General features: G+C 38.8%; 1 protein-coding gene across 2 annotated transcripts; it reads left to right on the top strand.

Moving 5' to 3' along the window:
* The first annotated feature begins 138 nt into the window (after nucleotides 1-138).
* On the top strand, nucleotides 139-25,684 carry LOC127659059 (telomere-associated protein RIF1-like). 2 transcript variants are annotated; one of them, XM_052148689.1, is made up of 36 exons: nucleotides 139-272; nucleotides 1,003-1,124; nucleotides 1,336-1,414; nucleotides 1,632-1,728; nucleotides 1,836-1,966; nucleotides 2,079-2,170; nucleotides 2,307-2,496; nucleotides 2,591-2,683; nucleotides 2,759-2,897; nucleotides 3,324-3,475; nucleotides 3,627-3,741; nucleotides 3,925-4,101; nucleotides 4,328-4,438; nucleotides 4,663-4,725; nucleotides 4,841-4,941; nucleotides 10,551-10,637; nucleotides 10,859-10,932; nucleotides 11,138-11,318; nucleotides 11,402-11,509; nucleotides 11,605-11,754; nucleotides 11,866-11,965; nucleotides 12,049-12,316; nucleotides 12,393-12,432; nucleotides 12,529-12,728; nucleotides 12,878-12,971; nucleotides 13,071-13,196; nucleotides 13,310-13,452; nucleotides 13,541-13,630; nucleotides 13,717-13,774; nucleotides 13,904-16,939; nucleotides 17,174-17,296; nucleotides 18,578-18,664; nucleotides 19,194-19,309; nucleotides 19,628-19,781; nucleotides 19,858-19,987; nucleotides 25,185-25,684. In XM_052148689.1, the coding sequence occupies exons 2-36, from the start codon at nucleotides 1,012-1,014 to the stop codon at nucleotides 25,418-25,420; spliced, it is 7,254 nt and encodes a 2,417-aa protein (XP_052004649.1). In that variant the 5' UTR covers nucleotides 139-272; nucleotides 1,003-1,011; the 3' UTR covers nucleotides 25,421-25,684. The 2 variants fall into 2 exon arrangements, with proteins under 2 accessions (XP_052004649.1, XP_052004650.1); XM_052148690.1 differs by lacking the exons at nucleotides 139-272; nucleotides 1,003-1,124; nucleotides 1,336-1,414; ... (5 more) ...; nucleotides 2,759-2,897; nucleotides 3,324-3,475 and having other exon boundaries at nucleotides 3,630-3,741; nucleotides 3,941-4,101.
* Nucleotides 25,685-26,579: the final 895 nt, after the last annotated feature.

A 26,579-nucleotide genomic window follows, 5' to 3' on the forward strand; every position in this document is an offset into this window, starting at 1 on the left:
AATGTGTCTTGGTTTGATTCACTGTTCACTCTCGTTGTGACCAAGTTGGCATTTTCACCTAATGAATAATTTATAAGTGGGCGGAGATTACGTGGGGTTGAAGGTGACGTTAACAGCGCGTCGTGTTTGGCGCCAGCATTTTCGCGGGGTGTGAGGAGTGGACAGACAGAGCACAACCTTTATCGTTTATAAACACTGCAGTAAAAAAAATATAATATAGAGCTCGTGTTAATGATACCGCCTTCATTTGATAGAGTGTCTGCTGCCGTGAGGTGAGAAATGTAATGCCTGTTGTTGAACAGGGGGCTGGGTTGGTAACATGAGGAGGGCAACTAGCTCGCTAACTGGAATCTTTGTAGGGGAAGGATCTTTTGGATTAAATTGATTAAAACTCGAAATATACATGACGTTTACTGCACATTTTCATTTCAACGCACGTTTGTTGTTACGAAGTGGCCATGTGGGTTGTATACACAGCGCACATGTTTATGCAACGCTGTCAGCAAACGGATTCTATATTTTCTAAACATGTCCACCACGGTGAAAAGTGTCATATAGATGGTTAAGATCCGATATACAACAATTGCTCGAGTTCAATGGGTGATGTATTGTAAATAGCCTCTCGTGCACCTGGCTAAGCTATTACACATCACACGTATTGAAAACATCCTTGTCATTTTGTTAGCTCTCGTGCATCTTCCTTCTGAGTAGCGAGAGAACGCGATGTTCATGCTTCGGTTTTCTCCACCTTACCTTTACCACCAATAAAAAATTGACACTCTCTTCACACGATTATTCGCAGATTAGTGTAACTTTCCATTGACGACAATTAATTGCAATAATGTCTGTTGCACAACTCGCTGGACAGGATTGATTTGGTACTCCCCAAAATTGAGATCGTTCAGTGTAAACACAATCGAATGCATTACAAACTTGTATTATTTGTAATCAACTCTAAATGCACTTAACGCTAAATCTTAAATGGGCTTGTATGTCCTGCAGGTTGTTAGGATGATGGCAGCAGTGCCTCTATCCAGTGCCAGCCTCCTTCCTCTTCTGGAGTGTCTGGAGGATGCTACAGCCGGGCTGTCGGAGCAGACAGATGCCTACATCACCATCGCAAAGTAAGTATTTACCTACGGTTTGGTGTCTGCCTATGTCTGGATTAGCATCCACATAGGCTCTTTTTAGCAATTAACGTTTTGGTGATTCAAATTGTATCAAACAGTTGAACAAATGTACATCCGCTTATAAATGGCAATTGAAAGATAATGTTCTTGAAGTTGTTAATAGATTTACATTTCAGGCTTTTGTTCCTCTTTTTAATTCTCCCAGCCGTCTCAATGGAGAAGAAGGACGACAGTTTCTGCCTGTAGTTGTGAAGCATTTTGCACGCCTCAGTAAAGTCCTTCTGGTAAGAATGGATCTTGTATGAAAGAAAAGACTCATGTACTGTCACTTTATTTGTGTTCAAAACAAAATATTTGGCATTGCTTTTTTGCACATGCATAAAAAAAAAAAAAAAAGAAAGTTTAGCTTTTGAGAAGCCTACTATGCAGGGCACAGAAATCTGTGTGTTTGTGGATCGTATCAGCGCTGCAGGTGTTAAATTCTTTCTTTTTTTTGTTCAGGTTCACATCTCCAGTGAGAGTGAGGACCTGTGTCAAGCTGCACTGCAGGCCCTGGGCTTCTGTGTCTTCCATTCTCACATTGTTTCAGTTATCCCAGGTACACAAAAATAAATGGTTTTAATACTTTTGAAGTCATGTACATTTATTATTAATTGTTATTAGTTTACATTATCCTTTGTTTTCCCTCTCTCTCTTTTGCTGCAGCAAATGTTTCAGAAGATATACTTTCTACGCTTTGTAATGTTGTGGTAAATTTCAAAGAAAAATTTACGTGCACTCGAGCTTTATGGGTTATTTCAAAACAGAATTTCCCTCCAGAGGTGGTGGCCAAAAAGGTATTTGTTTGGTGTGCATGCACTTTAAATCAACATTATTTTTTACATTTATTAAAGTAATGTTTAATTTTAATTATTTTGTGGTTATGAATTTTACATTTCTACCTGTCAGGCCCCAGAGATTCTCAAGAGCCTGGAGGTCATGCATACCAGAGAATTACAGTCCATCCTCATTGATCATGAGTCGCTCAATGTTATCATAAGGTTTGCCTTATTTGCAGTCTTCCGTATTTTCTCTTTTGGTACTAATGGAATTGCTACAGGCTTGCATTGCTCTGCTTACTTGAGATACTGTAGGAAAGGCATACAATTGTGATGCTGATTTTGTAATGAACTTCAGATTGCTGGAGCAGGCTCCCCCTCAGATGGCTGCTGGAGCCGTGTGCTGGGCAAAGTTGGTTGTTCCTCTGGTAGTTCACTCGGCCAATAAAGTGCGCTTGCGTGCAGCAGCAGCCCTGGAGCTGGGCATGCCTCTTCTTCTGGAGAAACAGCAGGAGGTGGCAGCAATTGTAGAGCCAATGATGTCCTCTGTAAGCGTTGGCTTTCAGTTGTTTTTGTACAGTACATGTATAAATATGAAATGGAAATGACCATAATGCCTCTCTACTACTCTGGCACCTCTAGACTCTCATCCCTGAAATGCAGAAACTGTTCACTTCAAGAAATGAGATGAATATGCTTAAGTTGTGGCCCTTATTTGTGAGGCTTCTGGGAAAGGTAAGCTGGAAAAAGCTGTTCTTCAAAATTTGCTGTTTGATTTTCATTGTAATAAAGTTTTCTGTCTCTTTTCAGTTGCTTCACAAAGGTGGCGCTTTCATTAACTCCTTGTTATATTTGGAGGAGTTAGGTTTCCGCAGCTCATCTCCCAATATTAAGAAGATTGCCTTCATAGCTTGGAAGAGCCTTATTGACAACTTTGCCCTTAATCCGGGCAAGTTTTTTTTTAATGTATATATATATTTTTTTCTTGGTACTAATAGATGATGGTGGATTCCTTCCTACTTCCAGTGTTTGGTAACTGAAATATAATTAGAAATCTCAGCAATCTCTATAAACAAATTGCTAATCCATTGCAAGAAAACATTATGTGAGTTTTACAATCATCGGATTAATGTATGCTTCTGACATTTGCACACATTGGATAAGCCAGTAAGAACGTCTGTGAAGGTGTTTATATGCATAGTGAACTATCTGGATAATGAGCAAAAATCTGTGTGCCAGTCATTTTTTTTTAAACCGCTTATGAGCTTACCTTGATAAAAACCATTTACATGACCTTACATATTGTCATCTTATAAAGCATAATCGGTGATGGTACTTGCAAATACTCTAACTGAAAATTCTTGTTCTTGAGTAGATATCCTTTGCAGCAACAAGCGTCTGAAGCTTCTCATGCAGCCACTCAGCTCCATACATGTCAGGACTGAAGCTCTATTGCTCACTAAGCTCGAGGTGTGGTGGTATCTCACGGTCAAGCTTGGGCCCAACTTGGCTGCTAACTTTGAGCAGGTAAAATTCACTGTGCTCTGATAGGTGGCTTATGATTTTGGTCCTGGCAGGCTGGGACAGTTGTAACAGAAATTGTATGACCATGGTCGCTTTTGGTTACTAAGGAGCAACATATTTCTCTTTCCATTCCATCCATTATGCACTGTCGAAGGTTGGCATACCGCTGCTGCACAGCACGCTTCCTACTGATTCTCCACTACAGTCCCCAGCTACACCCGCTAGAACCCCTAACCCAAGTAATGGTACACCTAACACACCTAAATCAGGTACAGCTCATTTGATCTCTGGTGCCTTCTGCATCATCTCATCTTATAAAAGTTATGCAATGAAGTTATGCATTTTCTTTTTAATTTAAAAGTTACTTAATACACCTTGATATGACTTTTTTTTTATTTAAAAAATCTTGACAGCCTTAGAGTTTTCTGATACTATGACGTTCTGCTCACTAGGTATTCCATCTTGTAGCACTCCGAACACTACTCCTCGTATGAATCTGAACAGCAGTATGCAAGCAGTGCAGTCCTATTGCTCCATTCAGCTACTAGGGCTGGAGATGCTTCTGCAGTGGCTCTTGGGTCCAGAAGTTACAAGCACTGCTGCCAAAGAAAATCTTCAGCTCAGTCTGGGTAAACGTATACACTTAGTCATGTGTAAGCTTTGTAATTGTATCCCACCTTAATTTTTAAACAATAGAACAATTCTAATTGCTTTTTAAGTTACTAATGATTGATGATGGATGTGTCGGATTATCTCAATATTTTTTACATTGATAGAATTATGATAATGGAATGGCATCAAGGAATTGACCTTCAAATACTAGCAGATATCAGTGTTTTTTGTGTTTGTTTTCAGAGCCCCTGACTCACTCACTCCTTACCAGCCCCTCATCCTTCAGTAGACATGCCTCTATCCTCATTTCAGCAGCCAGAGATGGCTTCATTGCTGTGGGAAAACATGCTCCAGGTATTCAATACAGGGGCCAAGAATCATGATACCAACTCTGCATTTGTCTTGTTTTTTTGTTCAACATTGTCACAAAGGTTTATATTTTCAAACTACTACTTGCACAAATGACAGTCATTCTAAAGGAACCAGTTACAGAAAGGGAAAGATGTAGGCAGCTCTTTTTTCCACACTTTTGTCCTTGTTCATTATCACCTGATAGGAGTTTGTACTTGTCTCCACAGAAGCACTTCTCAATCTTGTTTGGAGCAGTCTCATTGGTTTTGTCAGTGCAACAATAGAAGCTGGTACGTGGTGGAGAGTTTCTCACTGTGAATGTAAAGGATTACTTGTGCACAGAACTTGCGCTATCATGGACACTGATTTATAGTAATTTAGAAAGTGTCCCCCCCCCTTCAACAGGTAATAAGAAGGAGCGGCAGGGTTCAGAGGTCCTCACCTTTCTTCTACAGGCTCTACAGTCCATCCTGTCCTCAGTTGTTTTGCCTCCGGAGCGTGCTCTGGTAAATGACACTTAAGTGCTTTATGTAGTAAAATAGTGTTGCCTAACCCGGCTGAGATCAGGCTTGCCAATTAATAAAATATTCTATCAGAATTAGTTTAATGATAAGTTAGATATTTCTTTCTGATTAAAATGTTTTGATTCATATAGATAACAAATAAAAGCAATACATATACAGAATCAATATTTAACCCCACCCTGAACCTGAACAACATCCCTGTTGTCACAAACGATTACAGACACACACACACACACACACACAAAAACGAAATAAAAATATAATCACACAGATCCGTACTCCTCAAGAGTACGGATGGACACTCCATCAATAATTTGGTATTCTAATATTTTATTTAAATGAAGGTAATTAATGAGTAGGGATGTGAATTTTTGATGGTACGATTATTGTCTGATTAAAAAAAAAATCAAGATTTTTACGATTATCTGCAAATTTACCTATTATGCAACAATAAAACCCTTCACAAACCTATCACAACTTAAATTTTATTGCAGCATTCATCAGGACATGCAGTTAACATGTATATTTCTACTTTTAAGTTGAAAACAAGTACGTAAAGTATTTGTATTTAAGTAGGTACAATTTTCTCTATCTGCTCTCTGACACCAAAACGTACCATTTAACTTTTAAAAAAAGTATGTATACCCTTTCAATAAATAAAAATAAATAACCAAAAACAACTATAACTTAAACCATATGTTTAAAATAAAACTGTCAGGCTAGGAGAACCTTATTTCTTTATTCAGTAATCTAACGATCAGCCGGATAATCACAGCAATTATATGCTCACTGAAATCTTATTCAAGTAGGAAAAACTATTCGGAAGCATGGTAGCATTTTAATCTTAAGCTTAACTCTTCAGATTTACAGTTTCAATTCAGTTTTTTACTTTACTATAAGGTAAGTAGTAAACTATGTATAATATGTGCTGTGTTTGTAAAAATATTACCTTCATCTGGGCATGAATCTCTGGATGGTGATCCCTCATTAGATGTGTTCACGGCTTTTGCTGACACTTTTAGTCTGCATACTGGATGCCCGTCTTCAACAATTCCTGTGTCATTTAATTGGATTCTATGGCAGATACAACTCCGGGAGATCACGTTATTCTGCCATGTTTTCATTTTGAGAGTTTCGTCTGTACTGAAAGTTCACGTTCTGCATGCGCCCCGCCGTACCTAGAAAAATCACCTTGTGAACTCCGTTACAATAGTAACAGCCAGGCAGAGGGCAGGGCACACACGTTCTTACGGTTTAATAACCGTGACCATTTTAATAACTGTTAATTTTTAAATCGGGTAATTGCGACATCCCTATTAACGAGAGAGACATTGTAAAATATTTTTTTTTATTCATAAAGTTTGCATCACCATTAAAAAAATAAAATAACAAGCTTCTAACTATATTCAAAACAAGCTTATATCATGTCATGTTTTTAATTATATTTTTTTATATTTTAAACAATTTAAGCTCTCTCAAAGTGAAGAAAAAGAAACCGCTAATGAAGTAGACTAACGCAGTTAACATACAGGAGTATAAAAACTCAGCATATAATAGTTATGTTTATATTGTATCTCATGTAAAATTTTTGTTGATTAAAACATGCATGTTTTGCATATCCACGTGCTTTGTAAACTATACATTTATACACACCAGTTTAAATTATGTAATGTCCCTTACCTCAGCTAGCATAGTCTTTCTCGGATGCCATGTTTGTAGTTTACAAAAGTGTCACGGGGATTACGTTGCAAGTTGCAACGGGGACGCTGCTTTCTGACGAGCTGCACATATATGAGAGTTAAACAGAAACCCAGCTTTCTCGCAGTAAGCCACATTCTCTCAATAACCAGATTTGTTTGGTGTCCATCTGAACGTACTGAGTGACCGAACCCTTTGCTCAACAAATGTGATCAACTTGTCCACACTCACAGTGCCACCCAGTACATTCTGTTATAACTGACTTTTTAGTTTGTGTGTTCAGGATTTAACATGCATCTCACCGTATATATGGCCAGCAAAGCAAAACTTGTGCAATTCGAATAGTATTTTTACTATTCAAATAATTATTGCAGAACAAATATTCGACTACTCGTGCACATCCCTACCCGAGAGCCCTTTAAAAATGCCAAATAGCTGCCCCATTTCCCATCAAATGAATCTCTACTCCCCAGCCTTCTACGTGACGCTTCCTCGAAAGCCGCCACCCTCCACATCTCCAAGCACCATTCTTGAAATGAGGGAGCTCAAGCCGACTTCATCCCCTTAAAATAATTTGTCTGCCGAGCATGACACTTTTTTTTAGAATCCTTGCCCACACTCCTTCCTCCAAAACCAGGTTTAAATCTTTCTCCCATAATCTCTTGACAGAATTTAAAGCTCCGTTGAACAGACTATGAATTAGCAGGGCATAATACACTGATGCCTCTTCCAAAAGCAGTAATCACCATTCCCAGAGTATCTGCCACTTTAGGGGGGTTTATGCTACCGCGATCTGGAAATCCCAAAATGTTGCTCCAGATTTTCAAAGGATCTCAACACTCCACTCTCATATAGGTCACTGATTGCATTAACCTCCCTCACAATCCACTCTGACCAGCAGAAAGGGGACTTATTAATACATAATTTGGGTACTCTGGACACTTTTGTCCATACTGAGTGCAAATGCTAGATTATGGTGTGTAACTTTTCTGATTTGTTTGATAGAAAGACTTTGCAATGGCAAGATCGCGATCAAGAAATTCATGTTCAATACAAAACCAGGGGGAGTCTCTCAGGTGGAAGCGACCATGAGCCAAATGTCTGAGACCGAATGCATAATAATAAAACAAACTCTTTTAATGCCTAGCCCACCTTTGTCAGTTGACCTATGCAATTAACAAATGTTATCGAGCACATTTACCATTCCAAATGAAGGACTTAGCATAGCAATCAAATTGCTGGAAATAAGAGAGGGGGGACATCTGCAGGGAGAGATTGTATTGGGGAGTTACATTTTGGAATACAATTAATTTTAATAACATTAACCATCCCAATCATAGATAAATGTAATGAAGCCCACCTGGTCCACATCACTCAAACCTTTTTATTAAACAAATTTGCTGGGAATAAAATGCCCAAATCTTAATGCCATGTTTGGGCCACTGGAAGGTGCCCGGCTGTAAAGCCGTTACCAAGCAGTACGCTGTCAGAGCCAAAGCTTCAGATTTAGACCAAGTGTCTCTTTATCCTGAGAACTTGGAAAAGGAGTTAATAGTTCTGTGTAGGCAAGACATAGATCTAGTAGGGTCGAAGACAAATAATAAAATGGCATCTGCTTAACGCAAAATTTTTGTGCCACACCTTCCGCCACCAGCCCTGGAAAATCATCCTCCTCCTTGGAGCTGCTAATGGTTCCAGGGCAAGACAGACCAATAATGGGGAAAGAGGGCAGCCTTTCCAGGTGCCCCTATCCAAAGTAAAATAATCTGAAATTAATCCATTTGTTTGTACTGCCGCTACCAGGTGTCTATAAAGTAACTTAATCCATCCAATAAAAGTATTCCCAAACATTTCCAAAATGTAAAAACATAATCCCATTCTACCGTATCATACGCCTTTTCGGCGTCAAGTGAAAATTGTACATTTTGTACAATATTTTAACATCTAGCTGGATCAGGGAAATTGGACGGTAACTCTTACACTCAGGTGGAGCCAGTTCTGTAGCATAAGATCTAACAAATTCAGCGGCTATGTCGTATGGCCCCGGAGCCTTGACTGTAGGCAAGGCCTTAACCGTCTGTGGGTGTTTTGAGCCCTGGAGAAGTTTTGACATGCCTTGACATTTGTGCATTTGTCAGTTGTTTAAAAACATATTAATGGCTAAAGTCTGAGAACACTGTATTCAGCACAAACTGGGCTAAAATAATATACAAGCAACATGTGTGAACATGTTTGTAGTTTTGAGAAAATAACATTTATCCATGGTTTTTGAAAAAACAAAAATTTAAAGTCACTGAAATAAGGTCATTTAACACATAATAAACATTTGTCCACAAGACGTTTGAGAACTGGATCTTGTAGCCTAGATTTTTTGCTACAAAATGATGTGAAAACCATCCTGATCACTCATTCATACAAAACAATATTGTAATTTAACTTTTGTAAGACACTTTTAGTGTTGAAAGTTCATATGTGCGGAGGCGTGAACGATAATGAATATGGATTGTGATTCACACCTGAGGACGCAAAAGACTCCTCCCCTGGGCCTATCAATGAAGAATGTGAGGAGACTTGATCAAAATCAAATTTCAAAATAAGTAATCTGACTATACATTTTCTTTACAAAAAGACTTTACTTAATTTTATACCTATACTACCATTTAAAGAAGTCTCTTCTGCTCACAAAGAATGCATTTATTTTAACCAAAATACACTTAAAAACATTGTGTGATCTCATTTTACAATCTAAAAGAACAGTTTTCTATTTGAATATGTTGTAAAATGCAATTTGTGATCAAAGCTGAATTTTCAGCATCATTACTGCAGTCTTCAGTGTCACATGATCCTTCAGAAATCATTATAATATGCTGATTTTCTAATATGAGTATATTTAAAGGGCATTTTACTCATTTAACCTGAACACATATTTGCAAGCACAAGCTTTGTTGTTGATAATGAGGCAGCATAAACGCTAGATAAAATATAATCTAAACATTCATATTATTTTTATATCATATTACATATAAAATTTATATCATACAGCATACAATTTAAATACCTGCTTTAGCCAAAACAACATTTAAATGTAACTAAAACTTGCTTATTAGGACACATTTCAATACTCTCAATCCTGGCTGGCAAGTCTGGAAACAGTCCCACTAGTAAAGTCTCTCTTCAAAATACAAACGTTCATCGAAGTCCCGCTCTTCTTCGGAGGAAAATTTTAACTCTTCCTTTTAATATCCTGGCGTTTCATCGCCTGTGTATCGTTACAAACATGCAGAAAAGTTGAGCTGTGTTGTGTTTAAATTAAACCTCACCGTCAGGGGCGTGTACATTTGCATTGATCGTCTCAGCACATTAGCGTATGAATGGCGCGCTCTGCGTCATTAGCTTTAATGAGTTGAGCCAGAAGAAACTGTACATCGCTTTGTTTCATACAGATTACATTGCAGGAGAATATTTGTTTTAAATTTGAATTGTTTTATTTAAAAGTAGACATTTGAAGCTTTCTTTAGACATATGTTTCATGTTTGTGTGATAAGTATTCGCAGAGTTTGTTCATTTTTGTGACGTGTTTCAGAAATATGCTCAGAAATATGCTCGTGACTGCTGAAAGCTCACCCTTTTTATTTTCTTTATTTTACAAAAGCACAAGGTTTTGTTATTGTGAGTGTACACAAATAAAAGTAGACCCTTTTATAGTTTCTAATGATGTCTTACACTTATCTGTATACATACAGGCATATCATGTGGGGTGCCAGCAGCTTGCAACATCCCTTCAAGATCTGTAAAGCCCTGATCATCAGTGTTTGGTGCATAGATATGTCAAAATCAACCTTTTGTACCTGCTGTTGAACACATTTTCTTTGCTTATACTTTCCACTCTGCAGCTTTTGTTGGAAGCAACTGTTAAGGGAATACCTCAAAAAGTGCTTGGTTCTGCAGCCTATCAAGTGGCAAACATGGATGTGTTGAATGTAAGTTCTGTATTTACCTCTTACTGTTAACTCTGTCACCTAGAGATTTGGGTTTATACTGTTATCACTACTGCAAAGTTAAGTCATAGGATCAGTAGCCTTGGTAAATCAGGTTTATAATTGTCTTTTCACTGATGTTGACAGAGTATGCTTAATGCTTATATTTTAAAAATGCCAATGTAGCTTGAATTTGTAAATAAGATTTTCCAAATCTTTTCCAGGGTACACCAGCACTTTTTCTAATACTGCTTTTCTACAACAGTAGCCAGCTCTCATCATTTCTTGAAGATGAGAGGTGAGCATGAAGATTTGTGTACTGGATAGGTCTACCTTTTAAATTTCATATTGCTCATAATTTGAACAAACCCATAACCTTGTGTCTGAGTGTTTTTTGTGTTATGGACATAAATTATGTATTAATTTTTTTTCTTTCTTCCCCGTCATTAAAATAGTTTGATTGCTTAGGTGGGGCAACTTTTGATTTTGTTTTTATCTGGTAGATTTTTTACAAGCCTGGAAATCCTTGTAAGTTGTGGGTTTTGTGGACAGACATCCCCCCTGGCTTTTGGAGAAGCTGTTTTAGGAGCAATTAGTGGGAGTGTGGAGGCTGTTAAGAACAAGAAGCAGCTCTGTAGAATGTGGAGTGTGGTGGTTACCCCTCTAACTAATACCATCACTCAGGTACAAAACTCAAATCCTCTGTGCTATAGAAAGTATAGAAAGAGTATTTTATCTCATAATGAGAAATAATTGTTCCTACACAGACCAATGAAGTGAATCAAGGAGATGCTTTGGAGCACAATTTCAGCGCCATTCACAGTGCCTTGATGTTCCCAGTCATTCACCTGTTGCCTAGTTCAGCCCTATCTCAAGTAAATCCCTAATTTACCTTTTGTGTGAATTCTGTGACATATATTATGTAAATATTTCATTAAATTCATGTTGTGGTTGAACTTAATTTCCTTAGACAACCCAAAAGACCATGATCAGTACATGGTCCAAGCTTTATAAGGCTTTTGCCCGCTGCTCAGCTTTGGTAGCCACCGCAGAGGAGAATGTGTGCTGTGAAGAGCTGTGTGCCAAGATCTCTGTCTCTCTTTATGGTGATGCTCTGAAAGTATGAGTTTCAACTGTTCGATTAATTTTGAAAACGTATAAACATATGAACATAATTGGTGCATTGGGGTTATTCTGTTTGTCACATCTTTTTTACATTTTTTTTTTAAAGAGTCCCTCTATGTTAGATGCAATAGCTAATGTCTTGCTGATCATCACAGAGAGTATGGACTTCTCTCCTTACACCGCACAGTTCCAGCAGAAGATGAAATGTAAGGCAAATCACTTGAGTTGTCAAAGAGTGCAACATATTTTAAATTGCACCATCACCATGTATTCATTTGTTAATCCATAGCTCCTCATACACCCTTGAGTTGGGCACGGAAGAGAAACAAAGCCCTGGGGAATTTCTCGAACTTCCATGCTCTCCTGATGCAGACTCTTGAAGCATTTCTTGCTTTGAACCCATCAGAAGCATCTGCAGAGCCCAATTGTGGGCTTGGCTTGACACTGATCTCTATTTTTTCAATCCTTTTTACTAACATCAAAATGCCCACATTCATACAAGAAGTGCTCTCAACCATCACCAAACCACTCGCACGTTTTTTTGAACAATTCCCAAGGTGTGTAGAACTTTCTCATTCTTAAATTGAACCTCTCTTTTGTTTTATGTGTAACACTGTGTCTTTTGATTAAAAGTTTTGATGAAGAGTCAAAGCATAGTGCAGCACTACCCAAGGTAAGAATATACTCCGTTATGTGTTTCCTTTCCAAATTAACATCTTTATACACACTTAAGTAGACTTTGACAGATTTTGTTACATTTATTCTGTAGTTAGAGAAACTGGCTGCAGACCTGCTTTGCTGTCTTCAGACACACTCAACTCTGCACGACGATGAGCTGCTTGCTGTGTTGTCACCCTTGCTTTGTGTGCTTTTCCCACACAAGAGCAAGCAAATTCGCACTGTGGTCACTCAGTTTTGGAATGCCACGTTTGGAAATATGCTCTCATTGATTTACCCAGAGGCTCTAAGGTATGTTTTTAAGGCAGTGGATTTTTAATCTGTAGCATGAAGAGAGCAGTTTTTTGGGCTTCCCTGAATCAAGTATACCAGTATACCATTTTGGTATGTGGTCATTTTTTTTGCAGGAGAAAATAGAAAAAAAAATTATTTCTTCCTAGGGCTGTTTTAAATCAGGCTAAGGAGAAGACTCCATTGATATTACCTGGATTTAAAGCCGTTACTACCCCAGATGATTGCAGTGAACCATATTCGGTATGTTCAGTATTTCTTTTAATACAAATTCATACATTTTCTGTTTTGATTCCCAATTGCCTTTTTCTTGGCTCTAACTAAAAGATGTTCTCTGACCAGAGTGAGAGTTCTCAGCTGGACCCTCAGGTCAGTGGTGTAAAGGTGACCTCTGTGGGAAAGAGGAATTCTCTTTTTTCTAGGGCAGAAAATCTGAAAGAAAGAAGCTCTGTAACTAAGCCTGTGTCTGTAAGTATCATTATCCAACAAACAAATCTATACTGTACTGTAAATCTGAATCTGTACTTAAATTGTACCAGTGGAGCTTAAAATCTGGAGCAATGCTTCAATCACTTCTCTAGGTTAAGCTGGATTTTGGATCCCCCAAGCCTTTGAGGTGTGAAGCTATTGAGGAGGCGGCATCAGTGGATTTTGTTTTTATTCCACCTGAAACTAAGGAGAGAGTGCTGACTGAGCACCAGAAAGAGGTCAAAAGGACTAAAAGGTAAGTTTGATTAACAAAATATACCAACATGTTGAGAAACCATGAATTTTAAAAGTTTTAATTCTACCATGGTTTTTATTTGCATAAGAGCTGATATTCCTGCTTTGTACAATAATCTGGATGCCTCCCTTGACACCGCAGTCTTTACACAATACTCTCAAAGTCAGGAGGAATCCATGTAAGTATTGGCCTCATGACTTTTTTTCCTTTATCCAATAATTTTCACCAGTTAGTTTTTTTTTATCAACATTCAATTGTTTTTAGGGACAAATTGACAACAGATGAAAAAGATCTACTAACAGAAGAAAAGATTCAGCTGAAGGTATAACCTTTTTATTTATTTATTTATATATTACAATTCTGGCACTGTTTAAGTTATTTTGTGGAGAAGCTGCGCTGCTTTATTTTAGCTGCATTAATTGCTTCTAATGCTGTTCGCCTCCTCCCCAAGGAGGTTGCCACAATTAAGGATCCAATCGCAGACGTTAAGTTAATCCAAGATGCCACCAGATCAGACCTAGAAACAACAGAAAAAGCTAAGATGCAATCGCCATCTAGAGATGTCTCGGTGGATGATGTGAGTGACCATGAGAAAAGTGGATTAGAGGAGATCAGCCCTAATGTTTCAAGTTCATCTGATATGATAACCGGTACACCACCTCAACCCAACAGCAGGCGTCAGTCTTTCATAACTTTAGAGAAATATGTTGAGGGGAAGCCATCTAGTCCCGCCGGTGTTACATTTACTGGTCCATTCACTCGGAAATCAAACAGACTGGATTCTTCAAAGGCATTGCAGACTAGTCCTAATGCCTCTTTGGCCTCAGAACCTTTTACGGAGGAGGACTCTCAAAAGATTTGCAGCACTGAGCTATCTGCTCAAAATGAGGAAGAACGCATGGAGGCAAAAGATGACATTAAGTCAACAAATAGTCATCCTTGCAAAGGCACAGATGAGGAAGAGAATGACGTGGTCCCAGATACCCAGACTCAAGTATCTAATGGAAAAGAAATGTTGGATATTAAGAATAGTCCTGTGTTCAAAGCCAGTGTGCAGGACACAAGTGCCATTGTATCTGAAAAAGCCTCTTATGAGGGAGATTCACAGACTCTTCCTGATTCTCAAAGTGATCTTAGCTCAAGTCAAGAACCAAGAAGGTCAGGCAGACGTCGAAGTCGACCTCTTCGTCCAGGAGAGGATCCAGTGGCGAGGGAGCCTGAGAGCCAATCGCCAGAAAAAAATCAGGTTGCAGAGCTGAAAAATGCACACAAGCCCACTCTAGCTCCTACTACATCAACAAATAGCACTTTGCCTGGGAGGAGCCTAAGAAGTAAGATTCTTGAGGAGAGTAAAGCTGAAAATGACCTGCTAAAGAATAAAGGGGTGGAAGGAGAGCCTAGCCAAACTGATTCACAGATTTCCTCTGCAGAGTCTTCTAAGGCACTTTCACAGAGAATAGGTATGTTTGGGAATAAAGAAACTGAGTCTTCTCATGAGAGGTGTCCTGTAGCTCGATCTGATAGCCAATCTAAAGAGAGACTGTCACCTCTTAATGAGCCTGAGAGTCTGTCACCAGGTAGACCTATGAGGAAGACTAGAATGAGCAGTGCCAATCTTGAGGGATTTAAAGAAAAGAAAGAGGCAGATGAAAACACCCAAAATAATTCTCAAAACGCAGTATCCGCTTCGAGAAAAAAAATTACACATCCACCGGTTTCTGATATAGAGCCTCAAAGCCAACAAATTGGCACGTTACGAAGAACAAGGAGATCTGCCCCATCGGAAGTAGTGGAGATGGCCAGTTCACAGACCAAAGATAAGCCAGCAACTGATGAACAAAAAGGGCAAGAATTGAGCGAAAATTACTCCCAAACACTAACAATGGTAAAGAGCAGATCTTTAAGAAGGAAAAACACAGAGGAAGATATAAGCTCTAGTAGAGATACAACTTTAAACTTAAGTGAGACCCCAGATTCCTCTGAAGGACAGGGTAGATACAAAACTCGAAGATCATCTAAAGGTTTGCTGGCCACTTCTGACAAAACAGAGTCTGAAATATCTGATAGCAGGGACAATGGACAAAGGCCTAAAAAGAGGCCACGGAATCAACAAACCAATGACACGCTCCAAGTTCCTGAGAAGGTTCTGGATAAGGATGATGGTAATGCTCGTTCTGACATTTCAATGGAGAGATCTACATCACAGAATGGGCCTGATCCTGAACCTAGTTTGGATATTTCAGGCACTGACACCAAAGAATTTGAACAAAAAGACAAAGAGGTCCCTGCAACTGAGAATGTAGTACAAGAACGGAGTCAAACCGACACCGAATTAAGAATGATAATGGATGCAGATAAAAAGGATGTGGCATGTACATCTATCAGTCAGAAAGCTGAGGGTGAAGAAACAAAGACGTCTTTACAGAACAGCCCATTGGTAACTGAAGATTTAAAGTTGAAGACAGAAGTTTTGCATAAATGCCCACATACAAGAGGGCAGGGCCGTGGACGTAGACGATCAAGAAACTGTAACTGCTTTAACAACCGTAGCTTGTTCTCGCAGGAAATTGACTCGCAGGATCTGAACAATGATCAGGTTCCACTTGATACAAATGGACTGACATCCCAATTGGAGCAGTCCAGTCCTACATCTTTATCAGAGGGAGACGAATGCACTGCAGATGCAGGTGTTATCCCAGATGCTGACATACAGTTATCTTCATCTGAGGTTTTGTCTTCTGAAAGCCCTATTACAAAGCTTGGTGATATTGTTTCTCAGCTGTCTCATGTTGAGGAAAGATCAAACCTAAATTCATCAAAACCAATGGGTAACTCGATCAAAGAGCTTTTTGAAGTCCAGGAAGTAAAGATGGACCAGTTTGAGGATTTAGGGTGTGGAGGCAGTCAAAAGGACATGGAGGAAGAGGACTGTTCAGAAAACGCATCAGCAAGTCAGGAACCACTTCAGAGTTCAACACCTCAAGACACCTCTCCAAGCAAAGGTCATCCAGTGGAAGATGCACCTAAATGCCAAGAGCAGCTAGAGTCTGCCCATTTCCAGCAAGAGGATGCAGTTATGCCTGCAGATAAGCAAAGTGAAGGCCTTATTGTTCCAGATAAAAAGGAGCTCATGTCAGAAAACCCAAATAAAGCACATACACTTGACAAAGACGCTCCTCTTGTTGAGAGAGAGTGTGAAGACACACAGATGGACAACCAGGATCTTCTTGCTGATGTACAAGAAACTGCCTCTGATGGTCTTAAAGAGTCATCAGTGCCTTCACAGATTAGTACCTCTGAAGTCTGCTTAGATTCTCCACCCAAACCTAAACCTTTAGAAGCTATCAGTGGTGAGCTGGAGCCTGGCCAGAGCCCGAGCAGAAGTAGAACTTGTGTATGGACGCCATCTGCCTCTCCATCCACCAGCATTCTAAAGAAGGGGCAGAAGAGAACTTTTGATGAGGATACTCCCTCTCCTATTCTTAAGGTATTTGACACGATGGTTTTAACATTAACTATATATTAATTGAAACAAATGTAAAATAATAATAGCCTTGAAATTTGTTTTAATAATGATAATTTTCTTGTTGAAAACTGGGCAACGTTTGTAAGATTAATTCAATTGATATTTAACCAGTTGATCATCTTGAGTATGAATGAATTAAATTAGTAGTTCTGACAATTTTCAGAAAGCGGCTACATATCACTTTTTGTTTTGCAGTCTCGTCGAGTGTCCTTTGCAACTCCAATTTACCATCAAGAATTAGCTGATGATATTGATCGACGTAGTCCTGTTGTTCACACCAGCTCACCTAGGTCAAAAGTCTTGAGTGGACAGTCAAAGGTTTAATATTATATGTACTATGAAATTATTATTATATATACACTGGCAGCAAAAAGTTTGGAATAATGTACAGATTTTACTGTTTCGGAAGGAAATTGGTACATTCACCAAAGTGCCGTTCAACTGATCACAAATTATAGTCAGGACATTACTGATGTAAAAAACGGCATAATCACTATTTGAAAAAAGTAATTTATCAAATCTAGACAGGCCCCAGTTACAGCAGCCATCACTCCAACACCTTGTCCTTGAGTAATCATGCTAAATTGCTAATTTGGTACTAGAAAATAATTTGCCATAATATTAAACACTTCTGAAAGATATTTGGTTCATTAAATGAAGCTTAATATTGTCTTCCATTTTTTTTTACCTAATATTGACCTGAAGACATGCCAGTCTATTGCATACTGTAGCAACTCAAAAACAAACACAAAGAATAAACTGCTTTCTCTAGATACTTGTCAGTCAATCATTGTTTTGAGGAATGAAGTCTATACAATGCTTGAAATTGCCCAAAACTGAAGATTTCATACAAAGGTGTACTCTACAGTTTTCAAAGACAAAGGACAACTGGCTCTAATAAGGACAGAAAGAGATGTTAAAGGCCAGATGTTCAACTAAACAAGTGATTAAGTACCACAGAGTCTCTAGGTTGAAAAATAGATGCCTCACATGTCTTCAGCTGACAGCATCATTGAATTCTACCCACTCAACACCAGTTTCATGTACAACAGTAAAGGGAAAACTAGGGTGCAGGCCTTATGGGAAGAACTGCAAAGAAATGCCACTTTTGAAACAGAAAAACAAAACACATGTAAAAGTGGGCAAAGAAACATAGACATTGGACAACAGATAATTGGAAAAGAGTGTTATGGATCTTAACCCCATTGAGGTTTTGTGGGATCAGCTAGAATGTAAGGAGCGTGAGAAGTGCCCAACAAGACTACAGCAAGTGTGGGGTGAAATGTCTCCTGAATCTGAACAAACTTGACAGCTAGAATGCCAAGAATCTGCAAAGCTGTCATTGCTGCACATGGAGGATTTTTTGATGAGAACTCTTTGAAGTAGATTAAGATTTATTAGATTTTTTTTTCTTCAAATTGTAATAGTTATTTTTATGTTATTAATGTCCTGACTATACATTGTGATCAGTTTAATGCCACTTTGGTGAATATAAGTACCAATTTCTTTCCATAAGAGCAAAATCTGTACATTTTAACAAACTTTTGGCCGTGTGTGCGTGTGTGTGGATAAACTGATGGCCTTCTAATTTCATTGCAGTATATCACTACACCTACGAAAGGCTGTTCAACCCTTAGCCCACGTAACCTCCGTAGCCCTGGATTCAGAAGTTCTAAAAAATGCCTGGTTAGTATTTTAAGTGATGTTTTCAATTTCTGAAACTGTTTATTTTCAGGGACGCAGCGATACAATTTTTCCGATACCTTATGTCGCTGTGTTTCCTTATCTGATACCAGAATTTTTTTTTCTTAAGTTTAGAATATCTGTACCTCACTGTGTGAAACTTATTGGGAGTACTCTATTGTATGTAAAGAAACAAACTTCTAAATACACTATACACATTATTTGTTTGCAGGATTTGTTAACTTTTTCTATTTGGATCGCTGAATGTTTACCCATAGGCTCAAATTGGCGATATGTGTAAACATAGGCTCAAATTGGCGATATGTGCTTTTGCTATTAAAAGCTATAATCTGCACTAGTACCAAGTATGAATGTTGCACAAGGTTTTAAATCAAAACAATTTACTTTTACTAACACAATCACACTAAATAAAAAATGGCATAATACGATTTATAAATACATAATTTTTTTTTAATGCTGTACCATTTGGGTATCTGAACTTTTTTCGTTTCTGTTCTGAACTTGATCATAGATTTCAGAGATGAGCCAGGAACCACGACCTATTGCTAAGGATTGTGTTTTTCCTGCACTGGTTGGCTGCTCTGCTCCTGTAGAGGCTGTTTTACCACAGATATCCTCCAACATGTGGTGAGCCAGTTCATCTATTTCCCCTATTAATACAGCTCTTTCGGTTTCTTTCCTCAATCTTGCATATTTAAAATTTTCAGGGTTCAAAATGTGAAAAATTATTTAACTTTACACAGTGTTTTAGAGGACTTAAATATGAGTAATTCTGCTGACTGACCATTTGGTCACATTACACATGTATAAAATTACTACTTTTCCAAAACCATGTTGAGTTTAAGTGTTTTTTTCTCATCAACAGATTCCATCACAGATATTTAAGTTTATTTTTTAGATATCAATGGTATTTCAGTACAAATCCTTAATTCTGTGTATGTTCAGGCCTCGTGGCTTTGGTCAACTTGTTCGAGCCAGGAACATCAAAACAGTTGGAGACTTGAGTGCCCTTACCCCTAATGAAATCAAATCACTTCCTATTCGTTCACCTAAGCTGTCCAATGTGAGGAAAGCACTTAAAACCTATCATGAAAAACAGGTAATGTGTAAGTTATCTTTTTGTCTCTGCCATTGTAATGAAAGATTGTTCTTACACCTTAAATTTGACCACTCAGAGGAAAGGGTGTTCTGATGAGCTGAAGAGTTTTGACGAAATGGAAAAAATTACATCGGAGCCTGAAGAGATGGAGTTTCCTCAAAGCCACGATGAAGAGCAAACACCAGAAGAATCACCAGAGGCTCAAGGTAATATATATTCTCAACGGAGAATGGCCAGACTGGTCTGAGCTGACAGAAAAGCTACGGTAACTCATTACTTTTTTTCACAATTGTAGTGAACAGAATATAATCTCAGAATGCACAACATGTTAAAACTTGAGGCGAATGGGCTACAACAGCAGAAGACAGTGTCAGGTTCCACTTTTGTCAACCATGGACAAAAAGCTGAGGCTGCAGTGGGCACAGGCTCACCAAAACTGGACAGTTAAAGACTGGAAAAACGTAGCCTGGTCTGCTGAATCTCGATTTCTGCTGAGGCACACAGATGGTAGACACACTGCTGCCATGGCTTTCTGTTCTTGGCTGACAGAAGTTCATCCTGACATGGTCTTCAACTGTTGTAGCCCATCTGCCTCAATGTTTCACAAGTGCATTCTGAGATGCTATTCTGCTCACTACAATTTTACAGAGGGGTTATCTGAGTTACCGTCAAAAAGGTTGCCGACCCCTGGTCTAGCTGATCTCACAAAAGCTCAATGGGGTTAAGATCTATAACACTCTTTTCCAATTATGTATTTCAATGTCTGTTTCTTTGCCCACTCTAACCTTTTATTTTTGTTTTTCTGTTTAAAAAGTGGCTTTTTCTTTCCAATTCTTCCCATAAGGCCTGCACCTTGAGTCTTTTTTTTTTTACATGAAACTGGTGTTGAGCAGGTAGAATTAAATGAAGCTGTCAGCTGAGGATATGTGAGGCATCTATTTCTCAAACTAGAGACTCTGAGGTACTTATCCTCTTGTTTAGTTGTACATCTGGCCTTCCACACCTCTTTCTGTCCTTGTTGGAGCCAGTTGTCCTTTGTCTTTGAAGACTGTAGTGTAAACCTTTGTATGAAATATTCATATTTCAAGTATTGTATAGCCTTCATTCCTCAAAACACTTATTGACTGATGAGTTTCTAGAGAAAGCAGTTTTTTTTGGTTGCCATTTTTGACCTAATATTGACCTTAAGACATGCCAGTCTATTGCATACTGTGGCAACTCAAACACAAAGACTATGTTAAGGTTAATTTAATGAACCAAATAGCTTTCAGCTGTGTTTGATATAATGGCAAGTGATTTTCTTGTACCGAATTCCCAATTTAGCATGATTACTCAAGGCCAAGTTGTTGGAGTGATGGCTGCTGGAAATGGGTCCTCTCTAAATTTAATAAAAAATGACTTTTTGATGCTGTTTTTTACATCAGTAATGTCCTTGACTATATATTGTGATCAGTTGAATGCCACTTTGGTGAATTATAGTACCAATTTCCTACCAAAACAGCAAAATCTGTACATTATTCCAAACTTTTGGCCTCCAGTGTATATGTATATCTAGATATGTAAACAGTTAAAGTCAGAAGTTTACATACACCTTGGCCAAATACATTTAAACTCTGTTTTTCATAATTCATGACATTTAATCATAGAAAACATTCCCTGTCAGGTCAGTTGGGATCACTACTTTATTTAAAGAATGTGAAATCTCTGAGTTATGTGACGCCATGTGAGAGTCGGATGTTTGCTAGTTTTATTTATATTTATGTCATAAATTGGTGAGATTCTATACACCCTTCTGCATATGTTCAATTCAAAATATTCAAAATTCTCTGGCTCTGAGACATTAAAAGACACTTACGTGCTCAAGCTGAAACCTCTGACTGGCCTGCAGACCAGGGACTCAGTTTGGATGGTGCGGTGTGAGAAATTCAGCAGCAACTGGCGAAAATGTCTGCTGACGAAAGTTGTTGCTGACTTGGAGGATCTTGCTAAAATGCGTCATCAGAGAGGGAATTAGCTGCTAACCCACTAGTGACCAAAGTAGATTTGGAACGGTGGTGAAAAATTTCGGAGTTTCATAATAGGTGAAACAACATCCAAATTGTTGGAATTCCGGAGCATGAAGAATGCAGAAATATGGTAAAATTCCTTGATGAGCTCTTCCAGAGTCTGCTCAACATAACAGTCCACAAGCTGAAAATCAAGGGAGCTCACAGAGTCCCGGCTCGCAGATCCGCTGAGGGAGACTGGCCCCGATCAATTCCTGCCAAATTTCTGGAGATCATCCGATAAATTGGGCGATGAGAAAAGGAAAGCTTTTCAGAGAATTTTCTTGTTCCCAGACTTTGCGAATTCGATGAGAGAAACGTGATCGATTCAAGGAATGCAAGAAACTTTTACATCAGCAGCGCTTTATTGGTGGATTTCCGAAGTGTCCAAGACCTCCCACTGACTTAAAACCCATAATAAATTTATATATTAAAAATAAATGGCAAACTGAGTGGGATCAATGCATCATGAACAAACTCCAGGAAATTAGACCTATTGTTGGCAAAAGAAGTTCCACTCTTGTTTTCAAATCGCTGGGACCAGATTGTCTACACCCACTGTCGTATTGGTCACTCCAGGTTGACTCAAGTTTTTTTTATGAGAAGGTTCACCAACATGTACCTTCTGCCAAATCCATTATCCCGTAAACATGTTTTATTAGTCTGTACTGTTCTTATCCCCGTGAGAAACCTTTTTTTATTCAGTCAGCACTCTGGAAGAAATTTTTAACTAAGTCAAACAGAATGCAATTTTATAGTTTAGGAAAAATATATTTTAATAACCTTTTTATAGAATAACTTAGAAGAAATAGCCATAGAAGCTGGCATGGCGTTAAAAACAAAAAAAAACCTACATCAACGGAAGGTTGCTTTTGCACTGAAGTTCCCGGCCAAGCTGAGAATGGATACCAAAGATGGCTGCAAAAAATGTACATTCCCACAGTAAGCATTGTCTTTCATAGACAATGGTGTGAGTAAACCATTTAAAAAAATTTTTTTTTACTGTGTCTGAGGAAGCTGGGTGCATTTTTGTTTCTTTTTGTGTTGGTTACGCCTAGCGGCAGGACTATGTTTCATGGAATAACACTCCCAAGAAACCTTTGTATTGACGAAGGGTCACTTTTACATTGAAATTCCAGGCCAAATTGAGAATAGATGCTAAGGATGGCTGCGAAATATCTACATGTCCACAACAAGCAATGTCTTTCATAAAATATATGTACTGAGGAATTTATGGTGTTTCTCTCATGCCTCCAGTCTTGCTGAACATACACTTGACTGTCCGAAGAAGCTGGGTGCCTTTTTTTTTTTTTGTGTGTGTGTTGGTTCTGCCTAGCGGGGAGGAGGCCTCGGGGAAGACCCAGGATTAGGTGGAGAGATTACATCTCCACACTGGCCTGGGAACGCCTTGGGGTTCCCCAGTCAGAGCTGGTTAATGTGGCTCGGGATAGGGAAGTTTGGGGCCCCCTGCTGCAGCAGCTGCCCCCGCGACCCAACTTCGGATAAGCGGTTGAAGATGGATGGATGGATTTTGGGATTCCCAGATCTCAGTTCTTTAGGTATTTACAGTTGCGCCTCCTGCTCTATATTGTATTGGAGTAGCACACACCTATCCTAAAGCGGCAGATACTTTGGGAGAGGTGATTAATGCTTTTGGAAATGTTCATGAAGCATCAGTGTATTACTTCCCTGCTAATTCAGTGTTTGGGGGATGGGGCTTTAACTTCTATCAAGAGATTACGGGAGAAAGATTTGAACTTGGTATTGAAGGAAGGAGTGTGAACTAGGATTAAAAAAAAATGTCAAGTCTATATCTAGAGATGTATGGGTTCACCTTATGCAATTTAAGAATTTACATAGATTTTATTGAACACCCTCTAGATTATATAGACTTGGTCTTAAAGGCACACCCATCTGCTGAGGCCAGGGCTTTGTGATAGCCGTTTCAATACCTTGACTTTGTTGTCCTTGCCAAAATTTTTAAAGTATGCTTGGGGTCATTGTCCATTTAGTTGACCATTACGACCCGATTTCAATATATCAACAAATTTCCTTCCTCATGAAGCCATCTATTTTGTGACATACACCAGTCACTCCTGCAGCAATTTCATTATAATAGAGGACATTTCTCCAAAAAGATCTTTCTCCCAATGTGCACATGCAAATTGTAGTCTGGCTTTTTATGGTGGTTTTGGAGCAGTGATTCTTCCTTGCTGAGCTGCCTTTCAGGTAATATCGATATAGGACTCGTTTTTCTGTGGATATAGGTACTTGTTTACCTGTTTCCTCCTGCATCTTCACAAGGTCCTTTGCTGTTGTTCTGGGATTGATTTGCACTTTTTGCACCAAACTACATTCATCTCAAGGAGACATCTTCCTAAGTGGTATGATGGCTGTGTGGTCTCTTTTTTTTTTTTTTTACTTGCGTATTATTGTTTGTACAGATGAACGTGGTACCTTCAGGCATTTGGATAATTTTCCCAAGGATGAACCAGACTTGTGGGAGTCCACAATTTTTGTTTCTGAGCTCTTAGCTGATTTTTTTTTTTTCCCCAAGGATTTCAAGCAAAGAGGCACTGAGTTTGATGGTAGGCCTTAAAATACATCCACAGGTACACCTCCAATTCAGTACACCACCTATCAGAAGCTAACTGGCTAATAGTCTGAAGGCTTGATGTCATTTCCTGGAATTTTCCAAGCTGCTTAAAGGCACCATTGACTTGGTGTATATAAACTTCTGACCCACTGGAATTGTGATTTATATTTAATTTTTAGGCACAAAATTTGGCATAGTGTGCATGTCTTCAATAATAATGCCATAAATAATTTTCATTTATCAGTTAATGTCATACAAAGTCCAGAAACATAAAGCTAATCAATATTTATTGGGTTCAACTTTGCCTTTAAAATAGCCCCAATTCTCCTAGCTACACCTGGACACAGTTTTTCTTGGTTGTTAGCAGATAGGATGTACCAAGCTTCTTGGAGAATTCACCACAGTTCTTCTATTTAGGCTGTGTTAGTTGCATCTGTCTCCATGTAATGCCAGACTGAGTCATTGTTCTGTGGGGGCCATACCATCTGTTGCAGAGCGCCTTGTTCTTTTCTATTTGCAAAAGTAATGTTTGGGAGTCTAAAATGTATTATATATTTTATTATATTTTTCCTATTGACACACTAAAGCTGAAGAATTAAATGACCATCTTAAGACAAATGTTTTTGTGAAACCTCTTAAGTGCCTAGAACGTGTGTGTGTGTGTGTGTGTGTGTGTGTGTGTATATTTATCAAAGTATTGAGTACCAAAACATCTTAACTGTAGCAACTCACCCCATTCTTTTTCCCACCATCTATTTGCAGATGACAAACCATCAGAAGAGGTTGTAGATTTAGGACAGCTGGCTGATGAAAGCAAAACTAAAGATTTGCTAACAGATGTTATAGCCCTTGCCGGACGCCTTACTCCAGAGGAACTTAGTTGCTGTTCACCGAACAAGTTGTGCCTGATGCACGAGCATCTGAGTGGAATGATGAGGAGCATTGTGACCCAGCTTCAGTCCCGGCTTCTAAGTAATCCTGACGATAGCTTGCCATGAGGACATTTTCACCTTCATGAGACATTTTCCTGAACTCAAGAATTCATTTTTAACTTGAAGATTAACCGTGGACTGCTCATTCCTCAAATTTTAGTTGAATTTTAGACTAGATTAAATTCTAATTATGCTCTCAGAGAATAGACTTTAATGGTCAATAGACATTTTCCTTGCTACTTAAGTGTCAAATACAAGACCATTATGAGTTTAAGTGATTTTAAAGACAAAAATTGTGTCAGGATGCCACGAAATTTTAATAAGAATAAAGCTATAGTATTAATGAAATTGTCTCTTTCCGTTATTTTAAGAAAACAATTTGGTGTGTGTGTGTGTGTGTGTATATATATATACACTCACCTAAAGGATTATTAGGAACACCATACTAATACTGTGTTTGACCCCCTTTCGCCTTCAGAACTGCCTTAATTCTACGTGGCATTGATTCAACAAGGTGCTGAAAGCATTATTTAGAAATGTTGACCCATATTGATAGGATAGCATCTTGCATTTGATGGAGATTTGTGGGATGCACATCCAGGGCACGAAGCTCCCGTTCCACCACATCCCAAAGATGCTCTATTGGGTTGAGATCTGGTGACTGTGGGGGCCATTTTAGTACAGTGAACTCATTGTCATGTTCAAGAAACCAATTTGAAATGATTCGAGCTTTGTGACAGGATGCATTATCCTGCTGGAAGTAGCCATCAGAGGATGGGTACATGGTGGCCATAAAGGGATGGACATGGTCAGAAACAATGCTCAGGTAGGCCGTGGCATTTAAATGATGCCCAATTGGCACTAAGGGGCCTAAAGTGTGCCAAGAAAACATCCCCCACACCATTACACCACCACCACCAGCCTGCACAGTGGTAACAAGGCATGATGGATCCATGTTCTCATTCTGTTTACGCCAAATTCTGACTCTACCATCTGAATGTCTCAACAGAAATCGAGACTCATCAGACCAGGCAACATTTTTCCAGTCTTCAACTGTCCAATTTTGGTGAGCTCTTGCAAATTGTAGCCTCTTTTTCCTATTTGTAGTGGAGATGAGTGGTACCGGTGGGGTCTTCTGCTGTTGTAGCCCATCCGCCTCAAGGTTGTGCGTGTTGTGGCTTCACAAATGCTTTGCTGCATACCTCGGTTGTAACGAGTGGTTATT

This window comes from Xyrauchen texanus, chromosome 18, assembly GCF_025860055.1.
Source record: "Xyrauchen texanus isolate HMW12.3.18 chromosome 18, RBS_HiC_50CHRs, whole genome shotgun sequence".
NCBI lineage: Eukaryota > Metazoa > Chordata > Actinopteri > Cypriniformes > Catostomidae > Xyrauchen > Xyrauchen texanus.

Bases quoted from the DNA above. Each gene is read 5' to 3' on its own strand.
- LOC127659059 (XM_052148689.1), top strand. From the start codon at position 1,012: ATGATGGCAGCAGTGCCTCTATCCAGTGCCAGCCTCCTTCCTCTTCTG. The intron at 10,933-11,137 runs GTGAGCATGAAG...TTTATCTGGTAG, and splicing joins TCATTTCTTGAAGATGAGAG to ATTTTTTACAAGCCTGGAAA. The intron at 16,940-17,173 runs GTATTTGACACG...TTTGTTTTGCAG, and splicing joins CTCCCTCTCCTATTCTTAAG to TCTCGTCGAGTGTCCTTTGC.